At 54.6% G+C, this 23,071-nt stretch overlaps 9 protein-coding genes across 9 annotated transcripts; 5 read left to right on the top strand and 4 right to left on the bottom strand.

Annotated features, from left to right (window-relative positions):
- Positions 1-281: 281 nt before the first annotated feature.
- On the top strand, positions 282-3,601 carry CkaCkLH20_01247 (SNF2 family domain-containing protein; the record flags this gene model as incomplete). Its single annotated transcript, XM_038883966.1, has 3 exons — positions 282-345; positions 460-3,319; positions 3,373-3,601. 3 exons carry the CDS (start codon positions 282-284, stop codon positions 3,599-3,601), a joined length of 3,153 nt encoding a protein of 1,050 aa, XP_038750558.1.
- Positions 3,602-4,837: 1,236 nt separating this feature from the next.
- On the bottom strand, positions 4,838-6,001 carry CkaCkLH20_01246 (lipase; the record flags this gene model as incomplete). Its single annotated transcript, XM_038883965.1, has 4 exons — positions 4,838-5,591; positions 5,643-5,758; positions 5,811-5,860; positions 5,911-6,001. The coding sequence occupies 4 exons, from the start codon at positions 5,999-6,001 to the stop codon at positions 4,838-4,840; spliced, it is 1,011 nt and encodes a 336-aa protein (XP_038750557.1).
- A 3,309-nt stretch (positions 6,002-9,310) lies between these two features.
- On the top strand, positions 9,311-12,250 carry CkaCkLH20_01245 (uncharacterized protein; the record flags this gene model as incomplete). The annotated part of the gene is made up of 5 exons (XM_038883964.1): positions 9,311-9,558; positions 9,657-10,084; positions 10,141-10,229; positions 10,286-10,364; positions 10,464-12,250. The coding sequence occupies 5 exons, from the start codon at positions 9,311-9,313 to the stop codon at positions 12,248-12,250; spliced, it is 2,631 nt and encodes an 876-aa protein (XP_038750556.1).
- A 116-nt stretch (positions 12,251-12,366) lies between these two features.
- Positions 12,367-13,589, bottom strand: CkaCkLH20_01244 (uncharacterized protein; the record flags this gene model as incomplete). Its single annotated transcript, XM_038883963.1, has 2 exons — positions 12,367-12,925; positions 12,982-13,589. The coding sequence occupies 2 exons, from the start codon at positions 13,587-13,589 to the stop codon at positions 12,367-12,369; spliced, it is 1,167 nt and encodes a 388-aa protein (XP_038750555.1).
- A 132-nt stretch (positions 13,590-13,721) lies between these two features.
- On the top strand, positions 13,722-14,536 carry CkaCkLH20_01243 (uncharacterized protein; the record flags this gene model as incomplete). The annotated part of the gene is made up of 2 exons (XM_038883962.1): positions 13,722-13,778; positions 14,207-14,536. The coding sequence occupies 2 exons, from the start codon at positions 13,722-13,724 to the stop codon at positions 14,534-14,536; spliced, it is 387 nt and encodes a 128-aa protein (XP_038750554.1).
- Positions 14,537-15,214: 678 nt separating this feature from the next.
- Positions 15,215-15,678, bottom strand: CkaCkLH20_01242 (ribosomal protein l34; the record flags this gene model as incomplete). Its single annotated transcript, XM_038883961.1, has 2 exons — positions 15,215-15,524; positions 15,587-15,678. 2 exons carry the CDS (start codon positions 15,676-15,678, stop codon positions 15,215-15,217), a joined length of 402 nt encoding a protein of 133 aa, XP_038750553.1.
- Positions 15,679-16,141: 463 nt separating this feature from the next.
- On the top strand, positions 16,142-17,559 carry CkaCkLH20_01241 (peptidase family M48; the record flags this gene model as incomplete). Its single annotated transcript, XM_038883960.1, has 2 exons — positions 16,142-17,086; positions 17,140-17,559. 2 exons carry the CDS (start codon positions 16,142-16,144, stop codon positions 17,557-17,559), a joined length of 1,365 nt encoding a protein of 454 aa, XP_038750552.1.
- A 1,322-nt stretch (positions 17,560-18,881) lies between these two features.
- Positions 18,882-19,477, top strand: CkaCkLH20_01240 (60s ribosomal protein l38; the record flags this gene model as incomplete). The annotated part of the gene is made up of 4 exons (XM_038883959.1): positions 18,882-18,911; positions 19,002-19,035; positions 19,166-19,294; positions 19,419-19,477. The coding sequence occupies 4 exons, from the start codon at positions 18,882-18,884 to the stop codon at positions 19,475-19,477; spliced, it is 252 nt and encodes an 83-aa protein (XP_038750551.1).
- Positions 19,478-19,996: 519 nt separating this feature from the next.
- CkaCkLH20_01239 (uncharacterized protein) lies at positions 19,997-20,830 on the bottom strand (the record flags this gene model as incomplete). The annotated part of the gene is made up of 1 exon (XM_038883958.1): positions 19,997-20,830. The coding sequence occupies one exon, from the start codon at positions 20,828-20,830 to the stop codon at positions 19,997-19,999; it is 834 nt and encodes a 277-aa protein (XP_038750550.1).
- Between the last annotated feature and the right edge of the window lie 2,241 nt (positions 20,831-23,071).

Below are 23,071 nucleotides of genomic sequence, written 5' to 3'. Positions count from 1 at the left end.
AGCCTCCCAATCCCACTTTCTTTTCTCTACCTCTTTCCCCATCTGTCGACCGGCAGCTCCTCAGTGACGGGAAGCTCACTATCGGCGATAAGCCACTGAGACGGTTTGCCACTTGCCGAGCTTTGTCCTGCCCATCCCATCTTTCTTGTCTGCAACGCATCAAACCTTCACCTCCACGCGAATCACAGAATTGAGAAGGACGCTTCGTCTTTTTCTTTTGAGACCACGACTCCAACTTCACTAGGAGATCTTGCATTGGGACTCCCAGAAGGTCTACCAAAATGACTGGTCGCCGTGGGCCCGGTCGCCCTTCTCTCGCTGAGAGCCTGGCTTCCACCCAAACCAGTAAGTCCACGATTTTCATCTTTACTTCAATCGCAATTTTCCTGCTGTCTTATCTGGCAGTTGCGATCTGAAGTAGGTACAAGCAGAACTCAGGCAGCTGACACAGCATCTCAGACTCTCCCGACCCTGCCTCTGTCACTGGCAGCGGCCGGCTTACCCGATCAGCTTCATCCAAGAATCTGGGAGCTTCTGCGCAGCCTCATGCCGAAACCTCCACCCCAGTCGTCGCAAAGAGAGGTAGAGGTAGACCCAGTTATGCTGCCAACGACTCGGCCTCCTCGGCTCCGTCTGCTGCAGCCTCGGCCGATTTCACTTCTGCCAGCGAGGATTCAACTCCAGCGACCAGCAACGTCGCCACGCCTGCCCCGTCTGTGTCCGCTGACGGAAGCTTGAAGCGGACGACCAGATCTCGCCCGTCACACACGAACTTCGAGGTCGCGATTCCAAGCGTTGTTGATCTCTCACATGAACGTGCTCTTCGTCACAGCGAGTACTCGCTTAAGCCTCAACCCAAGCGCAAGCGTTTTGAGATAAGAGACAGCGACGACGACGAAGAGGATTCCGACACTTCTCCTGACGCCAAGGTGGCCCGTCGTTTGCAGGATGAGGAGAATCGCAAGGGTCTCGCCGGCACTTCTGACGCGGATCTTGCCTTGCGACTGCAGCAAGAGGAGTACAACACGACGTCTCTTCCAGGAACCTCTCAGCGTGGCCGTCGCAGTCTTAGATCGGCTGTCGCATCTACTCCTGCGCAGCGTTCAAGCGAGGATCTCAGCGAACCCGACACAGACGACCAGCCTCTTGCCGCAAGAGCTAGAGCTGGCCGTGGTCGTCCTACTAAGAGCAAGGCTGCTGGAAAGAAGCCGGCAGCAAAGAAGCAGAGGTTCGTGGTGAACGACTCAGAAGAAGATGATGAACTTGCCGGCCCCATGCAAGTCGATGACTCCGATGAGGCGTTTTCGGCTCAGGGAAGCGACTCAGAGGACGACTGGGTTGAAGAGACGCAGAAGCCGGCCAGACGCTCCGCAGCCGCTGGTGCTACCAGACGATCGCACCCGATCGTACCTTCTCGCACTACAGGTCAATCGTCTACCGCTACTCCAACAGAGCTCCCTGAGGATGAGTCCGACGGCTTGTCTAGTCTCTCAGATCTGACCGACGCATCCTCAGTCTCGAGCAGCTCCAATAGCAATGGCGTCCAGAATGCTGTTGTCAGACAATCCCGCCAACGTCGTGCCTATCAACGCGGCAGTCGCCGGCGAGGCGTGCTGGAGCGTAACAGGCTTGAGCATCACCACCCGGAGATTAAGACGATGTGGGATGAGCTGAAGGCTATGGCGCCCATCAGACCCGAGAAGATCTCTCAGCCTCCGCGAATCTCTCGCTCGCTCAAGCCTTTCCAGCTTGAGGGAGTCGCATGGATGATTGCCATGGAGCAAGCTGAGTACAAAGGTGGTCTCCTGGGTGACGAGATGGGTCTCGGAAAGACGATTCAAGCGGTTTCGTTGATAATGTCCGACTATCCCGCAAAGACTCCCTCTCTGGTCCTGGTTCCACCTGTTGCCCTGATGCAATGGCAGTCGGAAATTGCAGCCTACACCGACGGCACCCTGAAGACTTTTGTCTACCATGGCTCGATTGCCAAGACGAAGCAGATGACATTGAAAGATCTTAAGAAGTACGATGTCATCATGATGTCCTACAACAGTCTCGAGTCAATGTACCGCCACCAAGAGAAGGGTTTCGCTCGCAAGAACGGTACTCACAAGCAGGAGAGCTTGATTCACAAGCTCGACTTCCACCGCGTCATCCTTGATGAAGCCCACAGCATCAAGGTGCGGACCACCATGACGGCAAAGGCATGCTTCGCCCTCAAGACGAAGTACAGATGGTGCTTGACTGGTACGCCCCTTCAGAATCGCATTGGCGAGTTCTTCTCCTTGATTCGCTTCCTCAACATCACGCCATTCGCCTCATATCTCTGCAAGCAGTGCCCCTGCACTAGTCTGGAGTGGAATCTTGATGACGACCACCGCTGTAACGGCTGCGGTCATGCTGGTATGCAGCATGTTTCCGTCTTCAACCAGGAGCTTCTCAATCCAATTCAGAAGTTTGGAAACCTTGGTCCAGGACGTGAGGCTTTTCAGAAGCTTCGTCTGATGACCGACCGTATCATGCTTCGTCGTCTGAAGAAAGACAACACCGATTCCATGGAGCTGCCAGTCAAGGAGATCTACGTCAACCGGCAATTCTTCAGCGAAGAACAGAACGACTTTGCAAACAGCATCATGACCAACGGTCAGCGCGAATTCGATACTTATGTCTCTCAAGGTGTTTTGCTCAACAACTACGCCAACATTTTCGGTCTCATCATGCAGATGCGCCAAGTCGCAGACCACCCCGACTTGATCCTGAGGAAGAACGCGGAAGGCGGCCAGAACACTCTTGTCTGTTGCATTTGTGACGAGCCGGCCGAAGATGCTATCAGGAGCCGCTGCAAGCATGAATTCTGCCGCACTTGTGCCCGAAGTTATCTCATGCAGTCTGATGAGCCCGACTGCCCCCAGTGCCATATCAACTTGGCCATCGATCTGGAGCAGCCTGAGATCGAGCAAGACGAGGTCCAGGTCAAGAAGAGCTCAATCATCAATCGTATCAAGATGGAGAACTGGACCTCATCGTCCAAGATTGAGCTTCTTGTCCACGAGCTTCACCGACTTCGCTCCGATAACGCTTCCCACAAGTCCATCATCTTCTCGCAGTTTTCGTCAATGCTGCAGCTGATCGAGTGGCGCCTTCGGCGTGCCGGCTTGACCACCGTGATGCTGGACGGCAGCATGAGCCCAGTCCAGCGCCAAGCTTCGATCAACCACTTCATGACCAAGCCTGAGGTTGAGTGTTTCTTGGTATCTCTCAAGGCTGGTGGTGTCGCTCTGAACCTCACGGAGGCATCGCGCGTGTTCATTGTGGACCCGTAAGTTTCTTGATTATTGCTACACTCTCAGCATTGCTAACTAATGATCACAGCTGGTGGAATCCTGCAGCAGAGTGGCAGTCTGCTGACCGCTGCCACCGTATCGGCCAGACACGTCCTTGCACCATCACCCGTCTCTGCATTGAAGACTCTGTGGAGAGTCGCATGGTTTTGATTCAGGAGAAGAAGACAAACATGATCAATTCCACTGTGAACGCTGATGACAAGGCCATGGAGTCTCTCAGCCCTGAGGATATGCAGTTCCTCTTCCGGGGTACTTGAGCTGCTTCACTGCTGGCTTGGTCTAGTCCGCGTTCTTATAGAACTTCTTTGTCTTTTGGGAGGCGTTCAGGGAAGAAGGGTACAACTGGTGGCTTTGCACCAGAACTCTCAATGGAGTTGGGCGAGCGTTGCACTCTGTCCATACCCTTTCAAGTTTCGCTGGGGCGGCATTGTGGCCGCAATTACGGATTGGCACCGTTATTCACATGTATGAGTATGAATTCATTCAACTTGACCTCTTGGTCCCTAGATAGAGTCCCAGCACAGTTAGCTAGCTCTCACTTTGCTCAATGACGAACTGGACGACGGATCCAGCAACTAGGTAGTATCCATTGCTTCCCTTTTGGTGACATCCTAGGTGACTTTGGTTCCACATCTTCAGGTGAACGGCCCATCATTGCTTTGCAACTCTATTTTCCTATGATTGCCAAGCGGGGGATGTCACAACCCAATTTACATGGAACCGAAGCCATGCCCTTTCCAGGTGCTGGGAGACGAAACACTTACTCGAACTGTTAAGGCCTGAATTTAGGATCAGTTGGTTACCTCGACCCCATTCTTATCGTCAGCTCTCGCCCGTCCTGGGCGACGGCGATGCAGGCCGCGAGTCAGTCGATTGACCAACAAGTGCCACGGGAATCGAAATCCGTGTTGCCGACTTGCGGTTGATAAGCGCGGCCTGATCTCAGTGAAGCCTTCGAGGAGAAAATATTGTGAACACCGTTCCGCGTTTACTATTCATGGTCGAATACTTGAGCGACGATGAGGGATGAGGACAGAGATAGTGACAGAAACAAGGACAGCAACAGAAACAAGAACAGCAACAGAAACAAGAACAGCAACAGAAATAAGGACAATGACAGTGATGGAGACACCAATAGAGCTAGTAAGGAGTACTCACAGTGAAAAATAATTGTAGAGTGTACATGATGCCAAAGTAAGCATGTTTTGGATGAGCGCTGGGCAATTGGTTTGGTTATGGATTATATAGTACACAATTATATACGTGAAAAGGTTTTGTAATAGAAGTAATGCCCAGCCACCAGGAGGATCTCATCCGCTGTACCCAGACCTCAATTGGTATCTCTTTTTTCCCGAAGTCCCCGCTTCCTTTCCAAAACTCCAGAAGCCCGCTTCCTTCCTGCCGGGCCTGCCTGCCTGTCCTTGATATCATACCACGGTCATGATGTTGCCCTGATGCGAAGTGTCTCCTCGGCGCCGCTGTCGCCATGTTTCTTAGAGACCCAGACCCTTGGTGAACTCGACGTCCATCTGCGCCCACGTCTTGAGGCGGGCTGCGAGCTCCTCGTCGGAGATCTCCTCCTCCCTCTCGCGGAACTCGAAGCCGTCGGTGTTGCAGGCGCCCGTCTTGCTGAAGTAGTACTTGTGGGCGTCGATGTTAAGCCCAAACGTACCTCCGTTGCAAGAAGTGCTCTTATCTCCTTCACACACTTTGATATCCTGAACGGCGTAGTCGATGGTGGTGGTGCTGCCGGTGGAGAGCCAGTACTCGGGGCTGGTGTGGCGGTAGCCGAGGAAGATGGGGGGCAGGCGGGGGACGGGATCGTCGACGTGAGTGACGCGGAACTCGGCGCCGGGCTGGTCGGTGACGAAGTTGACGAACTCCTCGTTGCCGACGCGGGGGCTGCCGTAGGTGTAGATGTCGACCGGGAAGCCTTCGCGGCGGAGGTCGGCGGCGCCGACGGTGACGATCGCGCCACCCAAGCTGTGTCCGGTTGCGATAACTGAGAAGTCCGGATTCGCGGCCTTTGCCGTCTTCACGGAGGCGATGACGGAGTCCTTGATCTCGTCCCATGCACTAGCGAAGCCAGAGTGGACCTTGCAGTCGTCGACGAAGTCGCAGTCCTCGAAGCCGAACAAGAGGTTGGTGATCCAGTTACGGACGTTGTGGGAGCTGCGGACGGCGAGGACGATGTTCTTCCTCACGGGGTCGGTGCCGACGAAGCCCTCCAGGCCAGAGGCGGGACCACTGTAGTGTGTTAGATTCGGCCTGCGATGTCCTGGTTTGGGAAACACTTACGTGAAGGTCCCAACGATCTTTCCACCGTTAGCCTCGACGGCAGGGCAAGCGTCCGAGGAGCAGACGATGGCCGCTCCAGCAGCAGCATCGCTGTTGCAAGCTGTCGCCTGAACCATCTGTGGACCATGTTAGAAGTTACCCCATCACATCGTCTGATGTAGTGCGTACCTGCGTGTAGTACTTGAGGTTGTCGAGGTCGGCCGCGGTCACCGTAATGGCTAGTTCCTTCAGTATTCGTCCATACTGTAGGCTTGATAGTTGGACTTACCTCTCTCGTTCAGGCCGGCCACCGGGGCAAGGAGAGGAGACGCCGAGACGGCGGCGGACAGAAGGGAGACCAGAGACAACTTGGACAACATGGTGACGGCTGACAGAGCAACAGGTCGAAGTAAAGGTAACAGACTCTCGAGAACTCGCTCGTAGGGCACGCCGGACAGAGACACGAGGGTGAACTACATCTTCACGATGGCCCCAACGTCTTATACATATTGCGCCGTTGTCAAGGCCTTGACAGGGTATGCAAACTTGGTGGATCAACGGCGACTCGTGTACCTGGGCAGTTCATCGGGGTTGCGGTGAGAGTCCACCATCCATCCACATCAACTCTGCCTGAGAGAGGACGGGGCCCATCGCCGAATCAACGTTGGTGTTGCGTGCGTGCCGGGGGAGGGAAAATCTCGCACTAGAGCAAACAATAAGAAAGACCTTGTCTTTTCTGGCAACTCCTCCGCATCTTGGAGAGATCGGCCAGGCACTGGGCCACGGGAACCGGCACTAGAAGCGCCAGTTGCGAAAGGGAAGTGATGCGTGGAAAAGGCGGCGGTTCCAAATGCAGGGTACCAAGCTGAGAGGCTCTTGCCAGGTTCCAAACTGCGGGATACACAGCATTGGCCATCAGGTGGCCTCATCAGACGGCAAAGTGTCAGGCCTTGTCCCTGCCAATATAACTGCACTTGAAGGCACATTGGGCTGACAACCAAGAAGGGTCGATTCCGACTTGAATCATGTTCGAGGTAACCACGTGGGTGTGATGGAAATCCAAGGTCGGATGGACGGTAACAATAGGCGCCCATGCGACTTGATAAAGCTCTTGAGATGGGTTCAAGACGGGGTTGGCAGAGGGGAGGCAGGCAGAGTTCTCTGAGCAATCAGTCTGAGGAGCCGGGGTCGTATTAGGCGCCACGTGAGCCAAGCATGCCTATTAGTGGACTTGCCGCTCATTGAACGATATCGATTAGGTGATGGTCCTCCAGAGGTGAAGAGCCGGGGTGTTGCTGGACAGTTCCCACTTCTGTTGGGTGTTGTCGAAACAATAGCGTGCAAATGGGGAAACGTGATAGCAAAGTTGGAAGGCCGGGTCTTGCTCACGACGAACCGGTGTCCATTTGCGGCTGTCCGAGGCGGCCTTGTTCCTGACTAGAGCCCGAGATCCCCTGGCTGTGTCCCCGGACGAGGCCCGCCAAAGCTCAACAAAATCATTACCGGAATGGTACAAGTCGGATCGAGACCCTCGATATTCTCCATCGAGTGATCAATGAATGGGCCGTGTACCGAACGCGTATCCAGGCCTTCATTGCGGTGTGCCGGCATGAAATATTGACCACAAGGAAGCATCGGTGCCAACTTTCGTATTGGGCTCTCCCAATCGAGCAAGCAAGTCGGCCGAACATGAGAAAACCTCGATGTTGATGACGATATGCCAAGTTGAGGTGCGAATACAGGTATTCGTATGCACCAAGTATGTGATTGAAGACGGGAAGCTGCAGGAGGGCGGCGTTGAAAAAGGTTAAGAGGTGGGAATAGGGCGTCAAGTGGCTTGGGTCAGCGGCAGAGAGATGTCATCCGATCCTGTGGGCTTGCCGCTTCACCTCACAGCCAGTCGTGACCTCTGTCTTATCACACCTTTTTCTGTCACTCTTTCACCGACACCCTCCCTTTCTATATCGCCTTCCGCGTGCCTGTAGATCGGCTGCTCACGAGGCTAGAGAAATCGCGGGGGTGAGACACTGCTACTTCTCGCCCTGAGTCTTGCCTCATCAAGCTTAGAAGACCACCGAGCCGTCTCAATCGAAGTCTTCCAGAGTTGCTGATCCGTGCTTCTTGAGATTGCATGCCAGATCTTGCTGATCTCTTTCGTCCGATTTGAGGGCCGAATCAACGTCTCACGCGGCCTTCATCCGACTTGACAGCCAACACATCCCGGCGGTTGATAGACTATTGTCACATTTCATCCAGCAACTAACTTGTGGTTGATGCCTCTTCGTCCAGCGCAAACATTTACCGTCGACAAATCCGTCTGCCGTGCAGTCAAGAGCCGAAATCTGGGCTTCGGTATCCTTGTTCCCTGTTTTCATCCCCGCCGGTCCGATTTGGGGGTTCCGACCGCTTAGAGCTCTTCGCTTCCACTGACTCTAGTCTCATTCCAGCTGAACGCCCGACCAAATCGACATGGGAAGCAAAAGGATGGTCACGCGCGAGCAAAAATATCCCACCTCCACGATGCTCCTACACCATCTAAGACCTGTATATGCACAAGCACCAAGGAAAATCAGCAAGCTGCTCATTTGACCAAGCCCGCAGTGCAGCACGTCGTGCAGAGAGACTTCTCCCCTCCCCGCCTCGGAGCCGAGCCGGATCAGAGGGTGGTCGTCGTGCTGCACCAGGCCGCTTGATGGGCCGGCCATGCACACGCATCGCCCACAACGAAGGAGATCTGCAATGAGTGTCACCTCTTACGGATATGTCGACATTTACGGTTATCATCACCGGCCTCCCGTTGCTTGGGCCTCGGTCGTGGGTCTTTGTCGACTCTGCAATCTCGTGAAATCCACCACCTGTTCCTACTGCGGTAACTGGCAACGAGCTTCTCTCAAAACTTCGCCGGCTAACCCGACTTCAAGTCCACGAATGCCGTCGCTTATTGACCCCCAAACCTAGTCCACACCAACTCCCGCCCGAAGCGAGCGAGCTCCTGCCCGAATACCAAGCTCTAGAAACGTCTTCTGATGGTCCCTTAGCGGTGCCATCCATTCCCCCGCCTTTTGCCAATGCCTGCCACCCTCTACCGACTTCACCCTCACCTACGCTACGTCTCTACGCGACATGTTGATCTGCGCTACCGACACTTATCTCTGGTCACGCATAGGCCCGACTCAGAACTAGTCCAGCTGCCCGAAAAGAGCAGGCCGCAACCATGATGTGTTGCAATATTTGCTTGTCCTATTGTCCCGATGTCCATAGCCTCCTTCGGCTGCGCTTCGCTTGCCTTGTTATCGTCATAACCACGATTCTGAGCCGTCCAGGTACACCCCGAATGTTTATTGCAGCGTTTCTACTTCGTGGAGACGCCAAGCTCGATCGTCTACCGTCGGGTTCAGCTTGCGAACCCCTCAACCCTCGACCTTGTGATTGGCAGGCCAGCCATTCCGAGATGTGAGCCAGAATGTCATGAGGAACGGATGCCCCTATGACGGTGTAACCTTGGAACCGAGGACTATTGAAAGGGGGCGCCGAGATCTGCGGAGCCCGACTTTGTATAAGTAAGTAAATAGCGGCGGTCGCGACTGCCTTCGCAGTGACACCACCTACCTCACTTGCCCGGGTCTGTAAGCTTTCGTTCCCGAGACCCTACACAATCTCACCAACCGGTGCTCGGTACGGCTGGCAAGATGGCCAACGTCAAGTCTTTTGCCCTTACTCTCCTTGCGAGTCAAGTGTCTTTGAGCGATGGCGCTGCGATTGCTCCGAGATCAGACGTGCCGCCTGGTTATGTCGCCGCCTCCTACTACCCGGCGCCGTACGGCGGCTGGACGGCGGACTGGGCAGACAGCTATGAGAAGGCGAAGGCTCTCGTCGACCAATTTACACTTGCGGAGAAGACCAATGTGACGAGTGGATCAGGGATATTTATGGGCGAGTGAAGTCAAGTTTCTGTACATTTGTTGTAGAAGACTAATTTGTTGTTAGGGTATGTGTGAAATAACGTGATACAACACATCTGCTAACACGTTCAAGTCGCTGCGTTGGAAACACCGGCAGTGCCCTGCGCGTAGGATTCCCTCAACTCTGTCTCGCGGACTCGGCAACCGGAGTTCGTCAGGCGGACAACGTCACTGTCTTCCCATCCGGCATCACGACCGGCGCAACTTGGGACAAGGACCTGATGTATGCTCGGGGCGTTGCCATGGGGAAGGAGTTCCGCGGCAAGGGCGCCAACATCTACCTCGGGCCAAGCGTGGGACCTCTCGGCCGCAAGCCGAAGGGCGGCCGGAACTGGGAGGGTTTCGGCAGCGATCCCGTCTTGCAGGGCAAAGCAGGTGCCTTGACTATCAAGGGCGTCCAGGAACAGGGCGTCATTGCTACCATCAAGCATCTTATCTCTAATGAACAGGAGCAATTTCGCATGTACAACACACTTCAGCAAGGCTACAGCTCGAATGTTGGTCAGTCTTGTTCCTTCTTGTTCCTTTCAGCCCGACATGCCGTACTGACTGAATAGATGATCGAACTCTGCACGAGTTGTATCTTTGGCCGTTCGCGGACGGTGTTCGTGAGGGAGTTGGTGCAGTTATGACGGCTTACAACGCGGTATGACGCATGACACACACCTGACAAGCTTTGTACGATAACTAATGAGCCATCAGGTTAACGGCTCTGCCTGCAGCCAGAACAGCTACCTTATCAATGGTATCTTAAAAGACGAACTCGGTTTCCAAGGTCTCGGTATGTACTTCCCCTGGAACCCAGATATATGCCATCAGGAGGTCTCTCTTAAGGCATTCTAATGCCTAGCTGGGAGGCTATATGCTAACAATTTCTAAGTCATGAGTGATTGGTTATCCCACATGTCTGGAGTCGATTCTGCTCTCGCGGGACTTGACTTGAACATGCCAGGAGATACCCAAATTCCCTTGTTCGGATACAGCTACTGGATGTACGACCTCACAAGATCTGTTCTTAACGGCTCCGTTCCCATGAGTCGTCTCAACGACATGACCACGAGAATCGTCGCGACCTGGTACCAACTCGGGCAGGACCAAGGCTTTCCAAAGCTCAACTGGGCCACGGGAACCCGTGACCGCGAGGGACCGCTTTACCCAGCAGCATGGCCCTTCAGCCCCAGTGGTGTAGTCAATGAATTCGTCCAAGTACAGGATGATCACTACCTTATTGCCAGGCAGGTTGCGCAGGAAGCCATTACTCTGCTCAAGAACGCAGACAGCCTTCTTCCTATCAAGTCCTCGGCATCGATCAAAGTTTTTGGCACGGGCGCTCAGACGAACCCAGACGGCCCCAATGCCTGCGTCGATAGAAGCTGCAACAAGGGTCTTCTCGGCATCGGATGGGGATCTGGCACCGTCGACTACGAATACCTGGACGATCCTATAACCGCTTTCAAGAAAAGGGCCAGCAGCGTCACGTACTACAACACAGATAGCTTCCCCTCGGTCCCGGCTCCGACAGACGATGATGTGGCTTTCGTCTTCATCACCTCTGACTCTGGAGAGAACCAGTACGTTGTCGAAGGCAACAACGGCGACCGCAGTGCGTCCGGACTGAACGCTTGGCACAACGGTAACAAGCTCGTTCAGGACGCCGCCGCCAAGTACAAGAACGTGATCGTGGTCATTCACACAGTTGGCCCCATTCTGGTCGACGAGTGGATCGACCTCCCCAGCGTCAAGTCCGTCTTGGTGGCCCACTTGCCAGGTCAGGAGGCAGGCGACTCACTAGCAAATATAGTCTTCGGCGACGCGTCTCCCTCTGGACATCTCCCTTATAGCATGACCAAGAAGGAGTCCGACTTGCCCGACTCCGTCACTAAGTTTGTCGGTGGTTCCCTCGGCCAGCCTCAAGACACCTACAGCGAGGGCCTCTATATCGACTATCGCTATTTGAACAAGAACGGAATCAAGCCGCGGTTCGCCTTTGGTCACGGTCTGAGCTACACGAACTTCTCCTTCTCCGACGCCACCATCAGCTCCGTGACGCCCCTGAGCGCGTCCCCTCCTGCTCGTCCCGCCAAGGGCGATGTGCTGGAGTACGACGCTCCCATCCCCGACTGGACCGAGGGCGTCGCCCCCTCCGGTTTCAACAAGATCTTCAGATACATCTACTCGTGGTGCACCGAGGGCGAGGCAAAGCAGGCCGTCGAGGACGCCAAGACCAAGAAGTACCCCTACCCGCCTGGCTACAGCACCGCGCAGAAGCCCGGTCCCGCCGCCGGCGGTGCGCAGGGCGGCAACCCGGCGCTTTGGGATGTCGTCTTCACGGTTGCCGTGAAGGTCCAGAACACAGGCACGCAGTATTCCGGAAAGGCCTCCGCGCAGGCATACGTTCAGTTCCCTGACGGCGGGCCGGAGACGCCGGTGATCCAGCTGAGGGACTTTGAGAAAACGAAGAACCTCGCGCCCGGAGAGAGCACGACTGTGCAGTTGGAGGTGACGAGGAGGGATATCAGTGTTTGGGATGTGGTCAGCCAGAACTGGGTTATCCCGAACACCCAGGGCAGGTATAAGATCTGGGTAGGAGACGCGAGTGATCGGCTGTTCTTGGCCTGCTACACCGACTCTAAGACTTGTGAGCAGGGCCTTAGCAGCCCCGTCTAATGTTTTATCGTAGTGATAACAACAAATCCAATCCTCTGCGTATTCATAACATCATTCGCTTGTAATCACTGATGACCAAGATTAAAGTACAAAAGCATGGAGAGACGGACGAGTCTCTAACCAAGTCCAACCACCATGCCCTTCTTGATGCCGTCCAGAACATCCTTCGGTAGAGGCTCCTTCTTACTGAAAGAAGCGTTCTTGCGCTCCGCGGGCTTCCACGACGTAATGTCAAGCTTGTCGCCTCCCATACCAGCAACGCTAGATTTGTACTCCTTCAACGCAGCCTTGAAACCCCAGGGGTCTTCGCCGTGCGCACCGGCCTCGGGCAGCGCAATGTTCTCGTCAAACCCTTCGGTCAAGGTCTTGACACCCTTGACACCGCCAAGCTTGATGTTGTACTTCTTGGCGTACGCGGCGATGTACTCGTTGTACTTGGAAGGCGCGTACGGGAAAGGGCGCGCGTTGGACTTGCGCGTCTTGCCCTCGTCCTCCAGCAGGGAGAAGTCCCGGAAGGGCTCGGCGGTCTTGATCATGCCGGCCATGACCATCCCGATGTCGCGCGCCTCCGAGTCCGGCTTCAGCTGGCCCTCGCGCTCGAGGCGGGCGAGCATGGAGAGGAACATGGTGCCGACGAGCTTAGCCATCTTCTTGGCTCGGTCACCATCGTCACACCTTTGTGCAGCAGGTCAGCTTTTCGGGTCCACGTGCGAAGGTGGATGCAAACTCACATTCCGAACTCCGCTCCGGAGAGGTACCAAATGAACGGAGCCATGGCCTCGCAGACCACCCACTGCTCCTTCCAGTTCTGGCTGGCCTCGTCAAAGTCCAGGATGAGATTCTCGAGGACCTCCATGATGCCGTAAGCGGCGTGGTCGTTGTAGGTGTACATGCCCATGGAGTCCGGGTCGCGGACCTGGCAGTTGGGTTGCTGGTTCATCAGCTTGCGGAAGCCGGCGCGCGTCATGACGAAGGGAGCGTCGGGGTGCTCCGTGGCGAGCTTCCCGCAGAGGCACGTCTTGCCGCCGTCGCAGCTCGGCTTGTCCTCATCTTCTTCGGCCTCGCTGTCGAAATCGTCCTCGTCTTCCTCATCCTCATCGTTGCTGCCAAAAGGGCATCTGACTACGTACGTAAAGGCATATTCGGGATCTTCCATGGCCTTCTTGTAATCCAGGTCCGCATTGCGGGAGTTGGAGACGGCCGAGTACCGGCTCTTAGAGGACCAACGGGTCGAGTTGTCAAACGAGGAAGAAGAAGAAGAAGCTTCAGGCGTTGTCTTGGTCTTCTTCGAGGCATCGGGGGAGGCGTCGCCCGCGTCTGACTTTCTTTTGGGAGGCATTTTGAAGGAAACAGGGCGTGTAAGTGGGCAGGCAGGGATTAGCTGTTCACGGAAGAGACAGGAGAAACCGCAGCAGGATCTGGAGAAGAAATGCTGGGGAGATAAAGCATCGGAAATCCCCCCCTTTCAAACTTGTGGATAGCCACTGTCGTCACTTGGAAAGTCAAATTGGAGAACCTGAGCTCCGTAGTAAATTGCTTTTTCGACGCGCTCCAACGCGTCGATCGTGCGCCGGTCGTGACGAAATGTTTATTCCCCTTGGATCCCGGATCCCTGGCATCGCCAAGAATAGGTGATTTGGGCAGTTGAGGCCTGAAGGAATTGGAACTCGAGAGAAATCATGATCCATGATGGAAAAGTGCAGAAAATTCGAATAATTTGGTAGATGACGGCTGCTTGCCTATTTGGGAAACCGTTGTGTAGTGGCTACGAAAGGCCGTTTGCGTTTGCCGTTCTCAAGACCCCTGCTGCATGAGTTGACTTCGTTTTCTGGACTAAGCTGGTAACTAGCTGAAAGCGAAGTGCTGTTTTGAAGAGGATCATCTAACACATTTGGGGACTGGACAACCGGGCTAGGTAAATCGCACCATACCCGGGAAAACACCCCTGCAGCATAGAAACACAAGGCTGGATATACGGAATACTACGACGACGACGACGACGACGACGACGACGACAACGACAACGACGGCACCAGCAATAGCGACAACAGCAGCGACAACAACAGCAGCGACAACAACAGCAGCGACAACAACAGCAGCGACAACAACAGCAGCGACAACAACAGCAGCGACAACAACAGCAGCGACAACAACAGCAGCGACAACAACAACAACAACAGCAAGAGCAACAAGAGCAAGAGCAACAAGAGCAAGAGCAACAGTAATGACAGCAACGGCGGCAACAAAGCGATAACAGGGTGTCGACTTATCACATGGTGGGTGTGATTAAGGCCCCTTTTTTCCCCCAGGGTCGCGGTTGCATATCTCGTCCAGACTTTGGCTGTCCTGACGAGTCTACCTGGAAGTGTCCTTGAACCTGAGTGATTGATTTCTCGCGGAACAGTTTCCTCAGCGCAACACGGGCAATGATTTTGTCTAGTACGTGCGGGTCGGAGTACGCTGGTTTCGATATCCACTATCATCCACAGATATCGCAAGACAATCCCTCCTTCTTGCACAACATTCAGAGGATGAAGCCACAGACGTTGCGTTGAGATTGCCTCCTCCGAAATATCGCTTGTTTTGCTGGCCGATTACTTCGAGAATGCTTCTGGCCAATATATCTCGATTCAGTTCCTGCGGCATTGAACACGATGACGCCAATGCCATCTCCTCAGTGAAGGAGCCGATAGAACGAGAAATGACTGGAGGGTTGAATGTTGTACATTTATTTCGTATTGATACATATCGAGGTCTTCGTTCTCGCTGGAAGGGCCTCTTGCCTATGTGTTTCTCGAGCATATTCGTCGCACTTTGACTCTTCACGTCGTGCGGATGCCCTTCACGCCCAGCTCGATCCGCCTTAACCTTTCAAGCCGAATGAACTGAGTGCAATTTCCGACACTCTAGCTCGATGCTTTCGTTCGTGATTGTTGTCGCAGAATCGCATAGATGGCGCCTCGATTAATGACCCAGCCTCCTACGTCCCTTCGCTTTCCTCCGCGCAATGATCTTGCGGCCGTCCTTGGTCTTCATACGGGAGAGGAAACCGAGTCTTCGCTTCTGAACCAATCGAGTGTTTCGGTTCATGGTGTTGCGGGGACCGAAGCAGAGCTGCATAGCGGCCATCGCGGGGTGTTCGGTCACGGCGCTCGAGGGGACGACATCGGCGGCATTGGCTGTTGAAGGAGTGAATGGCGTGGCCGTCGGACGGCGGAAGGCGGACGTGAGGGGAGTGATCGAAGGACGGAGGGAGGGCAGAGAGGAGAACGTTCTAGCGAGCTATGGTTAGTCCCATCGCATTTTCGAGGGAGCTTTCAACACTCCGAAACCTACCTTTGGGAGATAATCTGGCCGACAGAAGCGGACTGAGCAGTCGGGCGGGAGAGAAAGCCCCTCGCCAGGCTTGTTAACGATTGGCGCATCATTTTCGCAGCAGTTTTGTGTTCGTCGTGCCGCTGGCGTGGAGCTCGCTGATCTCAAGAGAGACCTCGTCGATTTGCCTGAGATTTTGCGAATGGCTTTCCTGCAACTTTCGGGAGTTCCCGCTGCATATGTGACTAAAGAGGTAGTTCCTTCTAAAAGGGCAAAGCATTGCATGAACCGAGTGTTTCAGCCATTCAAAGTGGGAGGAAGCTGGAGAAAGGTTAACCAATCACAACCCCTGCCTACCTTACTCCCGCAAGCTCCGAACCTCAGCTTTGGCGGCCCCCACTTGATTGTCTGGGGGCCAAGCTCACTGTGGACAGCTTGCCTGAGGTTCCTGGAGTCGTCTTACGTACGGGTGCCTTGCGACACGACCAGGAGCCTGGTCTTGCTTTCTTCAAAGCAACATCTCCATTTCTTGTCCCTCCTTTGCAACTCCTCTACACAAGCAAGGCGGGCAACAAGATGGATTTCCTCCAACGTCTCGCCCGGTTCTTGGACCGTCCCCTCTTCCCGTGGAAGCGTCTCATTCTCGGCTTCTCGGTCGGCCAGTTCGTCTTTGAGAGCCTGCTCTCGCTGCGCCAGTATCAGGTTCTCAAGAAGACGAAAGCCCCGAAGGTCCTCGAACAGGAAATCTCCCAGGAAACTTTCGACAAGAGTCAAGCCTACGGTCGCGCCAAGTCCCAATTCGAATTCGTCAACGGTCTCTGGGGTCAGATCCAGAATATCGCCTTTATCCACTACGATGTCCTCCCCAAGCTGTGGTCCTGGACCGGTAACCTGCTGCTCAAGTTCGCGCCGGCGCGTTTCACCGGCGAGATATCGCACTCCATCGTCTTCGTCCTCGCCTTCATCGTCATTCAGCAGATTCTCTCGCTGCCCGGATCGGTATACCAGACGTTCGTGTTGGAGGAGAAGTTCGGCTTCAACAAGCAGACGCCCAAGCTGTTCATGACCGACATGATCAAGTCCCAGCTGCTCGCCTTTGTCATCGCTCCCCCGATTCTTGCCGGTTTCCTCTCCATCGTCAAGAAGACTGGTAACCAGTTCTTCTTCTACCTCTGGTTGTTCGCCGCCGGTCTGCAGGTCTTCATGATTACCATCTACCCGATCGCCATCTTGCCACTGTTCAACAAGCTGTCGCCTTTGGAAGAGGGCGAGTTGAAGAACGGTGTCGAGAACCTCGCCAAGAGCCTGAACTTCCCCCTGCACGAACTCTACGTTATCGATGGAAGCAAGCGCAGCGCCCACAGCAACGCTTACTTCTTTGGTCTCCCCTGGAAGAAGCACATCGTCATCTACGACACCCTCATCGAGAAGAGCGAGACGCAGGAGGTCGTGGCTGTCCTTGCGCACGAGCTTGGTCACTGGAGCCTTGGTCACACCACCCGTCTCTTTGGTATCTCCCAGGTATGTACTTGCGCCTATCCGCGAAGAGCGCAGCTGCTAATCTGCCTACCTAGGTTCACTTCCTTTACATCTTCACTCTGTTCTCCGTCTTCATTAGCAACAACTCCCTGTACGGCGACTTCGGATTCCTTAAGGAGCACCCCATCATCATCGGCTTCATCCTCTTCTCCGATGCACTCTCGCCGATGGACACTGTGGTTAAGTTGCTCATGAACATCCTGAGCCGCAAGTACGAGTTCCAGGCCGATGCATTCGCCCAGAAGCTCGGCTACTCAGTTGAGCTGGCCAAGTCCCTGCTCAAGCTCCAGATCCAGAACCTCAGCACCATGGATGCTGATTGGATGTACGCCACCTACCACTTCTCTCACCCTCATCTTTCGGAGCGTCTCAAGGCTCTCAACTGGAAGTCTACGGGCAAGGTCACGACGGACGAGCCCACGGTTGGAAAGACCACGGGCAGAGATGAGCTGTAAGAAGCTGAATCAGTACAAAGAATAAATATGCTAGTAATCTAGCAAGGGTGGTGTTCCCTCGAGAATAGGGAATGGAGCCACGCCTGAATCTGGGGTCAGCTCAGTTAGCGCCCAATAAATGATATTGTCTGCTACCATTATCGTTGCCACCATTGGTAATGTCGTGATTCATGAGGTTATTTTGAAACTACTGCTCTAATAATGAAGTAAGCAAACCAGCCCAGTGATCTCATATTGATCGTCGCATCCCATAGTAAGCCGTCCTCAGCGTCTCGGTGCCCTCATATTGGCCATCACCCGAGCAAGGAGCTCTTCCCTCGTGTCTGACTCCCCTGGGAACAAATTCCGCTGATGACGGGTCAGCAACGCTCACATCTACAAGGTAAAGGCAAGCAAAAGGCTCATCATACCGCGGCCAGCCATCTTCTCATCTCCTCTCTGGTCCATCCTTCGGGATTCCCCGTCGGATCGGCGCCGGCCGGGAACATGTCACCACCGTATATGGCCCACACGGCCACGGCTGTGACTAAACCGCCAAATGCTGAGCTGTCTGTTAGCGTCTAGCCAGCTATTCCGACAAAATATTGCGTGACGAACCGAGAACCGCATTCTGTTGTCAATTAGCTCCCGGCCTTTCATCAATCTTCAGACAAATAGTGACTCACCTTGGACTTCATGGCGTTGTCGAGCGGCGTAGGCATCTTGTAAACTTGATGTGGCGGTGCTTTGATGGTTGAAGCGCGGGGAACCTCAGGCCTACCACGGCGTCGTGGAATGTCCTTGAGGTAGATATATACGGCCACAACACTCACAGGCTACCAAAAAGACTTTAAAGAAACGTGTTAGTTAGATACACCAGGTGCAAATCGAAAGCGTCGTCAACGTGCCAAGGTACAGGCCGAGGATGTCTGGGTTCTTCACCAAACGGGTGACGCGTCAAGCCACAGTGACGTCCAGTTGGACAACCTTACCCCAGCTCTAACTCCAGCTACTGCTGCTGCCTGTGGCGAGGACACATGCACCGGAGACGGCAGACCCCACCTCCGTCGGTACGATCGGTGCCCATCCCCCCGACCGCTGCGGCACTGGGCCCGCAAATTCGAAGGGGGAGACAGAAGCACGGAAGGACACTGGAAGCAAGTGGCAGGTGGCCCGTGCGCCAGCCAGCCAGCTCCTCGGCCGGGCCGCCAGGGGTCCATCCCACAAAACCAAATTCGCACCAAAATACCCTCCCACTCCCACGAAAAAGTCCACGACAACTCCAACCCGCCAAACCGACCCAGACAAGTACCCCCTCGTTGTCGCCAATCAATACCGCCAAGATGCCTCAGGAAATCGGTGACATCAAGAAGGTACGGACGATCTCAGGGTAGCGAGCGTCATGCTGCCCGGGAAAAACGACATTCAAAAACGGAATTTTGGCTAACATTTGCGCCAAACAGTTCATTGAGATCGCCCGCAGGAAGGACGCCTCTTGTATGCACATTCCCCCCAAACCCATGAGCGACGAACAGTCGACGGTCGAAAGGCTTTCAGACGATTGAGAATCGAGAATCGGGCGAAATTTGAAAGAAGAATGGGAAATTCTGACATTTTTGGGAAACAGCCGCGCGCATCAAGCGTAACCGCAAGAGCTCCCAGATCAAGTTCAAGGTCCGCTGCCAGCGCCACCTGTACACCCTCGTCCTCAAGGACAACGACAAGGCCGAGAAGCTCAAGCAGTCCCTCCCTCCCCGTACGTTTTCCCCTCCCCACTCTCCAATCGAGTCGATCAAGCACGCTGCAGAAGTGAGCCAGCGTCTGTGTCTTGACGAAGACAAGGAAGGATGGAAAGCTAACCTCACGTCCCCCTCATACAGAGCTCCAGATCAAGGACGTCCCCAAGAAGAACCCCAAGGGTGGCAAGGCCTCCGCATAAGCGAATCCCGAACGAAACCTGGTCAACAAAAAAAAGATGTCGAACAAACGTCTTCGATGAAGCGGGGGGGAAATCCAACTAGAACGTCAAGAGCAATGAAAGTTAGCCTGACATGAGGTCAATGGAATGATTTACTTGTTTCCCCCTTTACCCGGTTTTGCGCGCAATGGTCCGATCGGTCTTGGGATTGGGGGCGGGCACTCTTCCTCTTCCATCTCTCGACAGAGGGATGGCGGAGGGACGAAACCCGTAAATATCAAAAAATGGCGTCGGGGGATTACCTAGGCAATTGCAACATGGATGTATTGTCTGCTGTCCATCAGTAGGCAATTTCACCAATGAAAAAAAGACCATTGAACACACCGAGGCAAGGCGGCACGGATGGGATCTTGTTTGTTACTTTGTGCAGACCTCTTGATGACGCCCTCGCTCTGACAGACCCTATTGCTTCCATGCATCGGCGATCGAATCGCTCCGATATGTCCGGAATCATTCTTCCATCACGCCTTGCGGCCCCATCTACATGATTCTCTTGTAGTGCCAGATGTCCGTCCCCGTCACGAACTCCTGGATACCTGCCCACTCCTTGAACCCCTCATGCTGCGCAATGGCCTTGTGCTGCTCGACGGACGACCAGCCGCAGTACATGACAAATTCCTCGAGCCCGTCGACTGCTCTCTCGATTCGCCAGCCGCCACGCACCGGGTACGGCTTCGAAGACTCCTCGACAACCCACTTGGCCTCAGCGTACTTCTTGACGAACTCCTCCTTTCGTTCGGGCCGCACTCCGAAGCGCCCGACGCTGATGATCGGGGCCGTCAGCAGGTTGGGAGGCTCGTCTTCGGCCTTCTTCTTGCCATCTGCCTTGCTTTCTTCGTCGACGGCTGATGCCGGAGCTTCCGGTGCCTTGTCTTTCGAGTTTGTCTCCGCCGGTTCCTCTTCCCTCTTTCCGTCCGGGTTCGCGGCCTCACTTGCGGGTGCGGGTTCAGACGCCGCTTTGCTCGCAATAGCTTTCACAAAGATGGGCGTGTCGATGTGGAAGAAGAGCACCGACTGTGGTCCCTCACGGTGGATATGCGGCGTCAGCTTGGACATGACATTCTGGTTCTCGGGCGAGACGATCCACTCGCCATGAGCTTCGGGAGAGTCCCATTGCGCAGCCAGAAGAACGATTTGTGGGTTCTCGACCTGCTGTAGAATGGCGGTGCCGCGAGCTACACGCGTCGGAGGGAGTCCAGGTTTCTGGCGGAGGACCCAGGTATCTTGGACCGTCTGGCAGTAGTCCATGAGCTCCTTGATCTCCTCGGTCAAGGGCTCCTTGAACTGGAGAAGGGCAAGCTCCGTCACGGACATTTTGGCGGCTTTTTCGGGTGGGCGGGCAACCTCGGTGGCAAGGGGTGGTTCGTGATTTCGAGCACTGAAGCTTAGGAATGGAAGCTGTCTGGGGTTCACGGGGTTTTGCCGGGAAGTGAGCTCTCGGGCGGGGTTCGGTGCGGGCCGGAATATTGGGGTGAGCTTTTGCCTGGTTGGCAGATGACGAGGACAGTCGTACGGGCCTTGATTGATGCTGAAAACAACAGCTGCCTTCAGATAAAGCTGAACGACTTTAGTGACTTCAGTTAGATATTGTAGAAACGGAGCGGAATACGGGTTGCCTGGCGGGACAAACAAGGCTGCAGGTCAGCGTTAGGCGTGAGGTGCGACGTTGACCAGCTGCGGCACAGACCGAGCTAAGACGAAGTAAGGCGGAAGCAATAAGCTCCATTGTGCGACAGCCTAGACTTGAATTGCATTGTAAAGCTTCCCTTTTGGAGAAGATCTCAAGCAAGCTTGGGGACTTTCCACAAGACTCGGATTCGGCGGGTGGCTGCAACCGACCGACCCCGCAATGCTTTGTAGTATCTTTGGCCGTCGCCATGCTTTTTGATAGAGTTATGTCCAGTCTGCAAGACATATCCAGGCTCGGCTGGTCCGTCTTTTCAAACCATCGGCATGTTCGGTCGCTCCCTGCGGACGGGGGCGGAAGGCTTGTGACACTAAGCGGCAACACAATTGTAATCGGCCCCCAACGAGAGTCGGGGCGGAGAGGACTTGTGAGCAAGTCGGCAAGCACGATGATCGGTGCATATGCATCCTCACGACGCCTATCAATAACATACACGGAGTTCAGTCTAGAACGCGGGTGAACTCGTATAATTAGTCGCATAGCCACGAAGCAGCTCACGTACGGAAGCAATTTTGACTTGGACTCCCCGAACTTGGGACATCTTCCTGACACTGACGCTGACAGTATGGGTCGGGTATTCTTCTCTCCAAAGCTGCGAAGTTCCGTGAGGCTGACCGATTGTTTCGAAAACAAGCACCTGCCAAGTGGTTGCTTGTGCTAGAAGACCAACGATGTGATATCTGGCCAGTTGGGATCAGAGGGTGCCAAATGCCAGGCCCGCATTGCACTAAGTGGCCTGCGCCTCGATCGTTGAGCTGAGAGCTGCGCATCCAAGATGTAAGAAACCGACCGGGGGTTTATCGGCAGGGTAATTTCCGCTTCCTCAAATTCGGGTGTTGCAAGCACATTGCCTGCCGGGCACGCTTATTACCACCTGGTAGGATCACGGCGCTTCGTCCTCACCAAGTCCGTCCCCATGCGCCGACAAAACGAATCCTTCGGGAAACAGCCGAATAGCCTCTGTATTGTCGAGATCTTGTCATCGCCACATGGCATTGCGGGAGAAACAAAATCTAACGAATTTCGCTCTTCTTCCGAGACACGGAGCTGTCAAGCAAGGTCCTCAAGCCCTTGGTATTTTGAAAACCCCAATATCGTTGCGACTTGAGAGACAGGTCGATAACAACCAAGTCTCAGGTGACGACCTCACATTGGTATAGCCGGCGATGCTGGAAACCACGGAGACTTCACCGCCTCGACTTTGCAAGAGTCAGCGATGCTGCATGAAATGCAGTCGCGACCGACAAGAACGCCGTCGAGGTGCAGCTGGTTGGCTTATCGAATCCGCAGTCGGGGCGGGAGCAGGCATTTGTCGCATCGGACTGCCCAATGTCAGGTGCGGACAAGCGTCATCCATCTGAGCGGTCCAGCAAATCATTTCGGCGGGCAGCAGTTGGGGGGACACCGTCCTTGGGGGCCAGTAACACGCTACCCATCCCACGTCAAGGCTCATCAGACGAAACGACGCTCGGTCGCATCAATGGCGAAAAACCGGTGGTGATGGAAGGTTCGTTATCGAGTGGATGCGCTTGCTGATGTTCGCGACGCAAGGTAGCTTGACTGCAGTGTACTTAATGCGATAGCTTGAAGCCATGCGGAATTCTCGCCGTTGAAGACCGTTCCCGTCGTCGCTGAAGCAGTGTTGGGTGTTGCTTTGTCTGGCCAGAGTGTTGATGGTGAGATTCTCTTTATCAGTTTTCCTCCAGCAACAATTTGTCCTGGTGCTTCAATTTGGATTGCGACAGACCATTGGCCTAAGTTTCCTAGAGATGAGGCGGAAGAGCGGACGAAGCCGGTCAGCATCTTATCGAGGAAACAAGTCGTGTAGAAGTGGTGAGGACCGGAGTAGCCAGTTGGAGGCGTTCAAG

The sequence above is a fragment of the Colletotrichum karsti genome (assembly GCF_011947395.1).
Source record: "Colletotrichum karsti strain CkLH20 chromosome Unknown Scaffold3, whole genome shotgun sequence".
Classification (NCBI taxonomy): Eukaryota; Fungi; Ascomycota; class Sordariomycetes; order Glomerellales; family Glomerellaceae; genus Colletotrichum; species Colletotrichum karsti.
Note: the sequence above shows the minus strand (reverse complement) of the source record. Positions and strands in the feature narration are given on the sequence as shown.